The following is a 2,500-nucleotide window of genomic DNA, read 5'->3' on the forward strand; positions in this document are numbered from 1 at the left end:
CTGCAAATCCATGTATCCTTAAACAACGACGATAGCAAAATAGCATCCCCCTTATCCCCCTCCGCTTTCCGAACGCCTGTGTCGTCTATAACGAAACAGTACCCCCTCCCCCCCTCCACCAGCCCCCTCTTTCCTCCGGGCTTAATCAGCTCAGAGGAGAAATGCTGACTCATGTAAAAACAGAACAATTGTCATCTTTGCAGACATGGGGTCATCTTCGGGGTCATCTTCGGAGTCATCTTCGGAGTCCTCAGAGTCTGCAGAGAACATGGTAGAGGAGGCCCAAAAAAGAGCTGAACAGGCCGCGGAGGCTGCCGAAGACGCAGCCGAAGCAGCCGAAGAAGCAGCTGAAAAGGCTAAGGAAGCTGCCAAAGATGCTGCTGAAATGGCCAAAGATGCGGGTGTAGACGCCCTGGAAGCAGCCGAAGAAGCAGCTAAACTGGCCGCGGAGGCTGCTGAAGACGCTGCTGAAGCGGCCGAAGATGCGGCTGAAGACGCCATGAAAGCAGCCGAAGAAGCAGCTAAACTGGCCGCGGAGGCTGCTGAAGACGCAGCCGAAGCAGCCGAAGAAGCAGCTGAACAGGCCGCAGAGGCTGCCGAAGACGCAGCCGAAGCAGCCGAAGAAGCAGCCGAACAGGCCGCGGAGGCTGCCGAAGACGCTGCTGAAGCGGCCAAAGAAGCAGCTGAAGATGCGGCTGAAGAAGCCATGAAAGCAGCCGAAGAAGCAGCTAAACAGGCCGCGGAGGCTGCAGAAGACGCAGCCGAAGCAACCGAAGAAGCAGCCGAAGCAGCCGAAGAAGCAGCTGAACAGGCCGCGGAGGCTGCCAGAAGGAGGGCCAGACAGCTCGCCAGTGCACTGACTAACATCAGAACGTGAGAACACTTCCCACTTCCTCGTTGTAAACATAGCTTGCAGGGCACAGGCTAACCTCAGAACGTGAGTACACTTCCCCCTTCCTCGTTGTAAACACAGCTCGCCAGGGCACAGGCTAACCTCAGAGCGTGAGTACACTTCCCCCTTCCTCGTTGAAAACACATCTCGCCAGGGTACAGGATAACCTCAGAACGTGAGTACACTTCCCCCTTCCTCGTTGTAAACACAGCTCGCCAGGGCACAGGCTAACCTCAGAGTGTGAGTACACTTCCCCCTTCCTCGTTGTAAACACAGATTGCCAGGGCACAGGCGAACCTCGTGAGTACACTTCCCCCTTCCTCGTTGTAAACACAGCTCGCCAGGGCACAGGCTAACCTCAGAGTGTGAGTACACTTCCCCCTTCCTCGTTGTAAACACAGCTCGCCAGGGCACAGACTAACCTCAGAACGTGAATACACTTCCCCCTTCTACGTATTAAACACAACTCGCCAGGGCACAGGCTAACCTCGTGAGTACACTTCCCCCTTCCTCGTTGTAAACACAGCTCGCCAGGGCACAGACTAACCTCAGAACGTGAGCACATTTCCCCCTTCCTCGTTGTAAACACAGCTCGCCATGGCACAGGCGAACCTCAGAACGTGAGTACACTTCCCCCGTCCTCGTTGTAAACACAGCTCGCCAGGGCACAGACTAACCTCAGAACGTGAGCACATTTCCCCCTTCCTCGTTGTAAACACAACTCGCCAGGGCACAGGCTAACCTCGTGAGTACAGTTCCCCCTTCCTCGTTGTAAACACAGCTCGCCAGGGCACAGGCGAACCTCAGAGCGTGAGTACACTTTCCCCTTCCTCGTTGTAAATACAGCTCGCCAGGGCACAGGCTAACCTCAGAACGTGAGCACATTTCCCCCTTCCTCGTTGTAAACACAGCTCGCCAGGGCACAGGCTAACTTCAGAACGTGAGTACACTTCCCCCTTCCTCGTTGTAAACACAGATCGCCAGGGCCCAGGCTAACCTCAGAGCGTGAGTACACTTCCCCCTTCCTCGTTGTAAACACAACTCGCCAGGGCACAGGCTAACCTCGTGAGTACACTTCCCCCTTCCTCGTTGTTAACACAGCTCGCCAGGGCACAGGCTAACCTCGTGAGTACACTTCCCCCCTTCTCGTTGTAAACACAGCTCGCCAGGGCACAGGCGAACCTCAGAGCGTGAGTACACTTCCCCCCTTCTCGTTGTTAACACAGCTCGCCAGGGCACAGGCTAACCTCGTGAGTACACTTCCCCCCTTCTCGTTGTTAACACAGCTCGCCAGGGCACAGGCTAACCTCGTGAGTACACTTCGCCCCTTCTCGTTGTAAACACAACTCGCCAGGGCACAGGCTAACCCCAGAGCGTGAGTACACTTCCCCCCTTCTCGTTGTAAACACAGCTCGCCAGGGCACAGGCTAACCCCAGAGCGTGAGTACACTTCCCCCTTCTTCGTTGTAAACACAGCTCGCCAGGGCACAGGCTAACCTTGTGAGTACACTTCCCCCCTTCTCGTTGTAAACACAGCTCGCCAGGGCACAGGCGAACCTCAGAGCGTGAGTACACTTCCCCCTTCTTCGTTGTAAACACAGCTCGCCA

At 55.9% G+C, this 2,500-nt stretch overlaps 1 protein-coding gene across 2 annotated transcripts in view; it reads left to right on the plus strand.

The window, feature by feature from the left end:
• LOC138980036 (prophage side tail fiber protein homolog StfR-like) overlaps window positions 1-2,500 on the plus strand; it is a 20,299-nt gene that overhangs the window by 15,867 nt on the left and 1,932 nt on the right. For both annotated transcript variants that reach the window (XM_070352830.1, XM_070352829.1), the window contains one exon: window positions 204-873. In XM_070352830.1, the coding sequence (XP_070208931.1) occupies window positions 204-873 (670 nt within the window). The remainder of the gene's footprint in view (window positions 1-203; window positions 874-2,500) is intronic.

This window comes from Littorina saxatilis, linkage group LG11, assembly GCF_037325665.1.
Source record: "Littorina saxatilis isolate snail1 linkage group LG11, US_GU_Lsax_2.0, whole genome shotgun sequence".
In the NCBI taxonomy this organism is placed as follows: Eukaryota; Metazoa; Mollusca; class Gastropoda; order Littorinimorpha; family Littorinidae; genus Littorina; species Littorina saxatilis.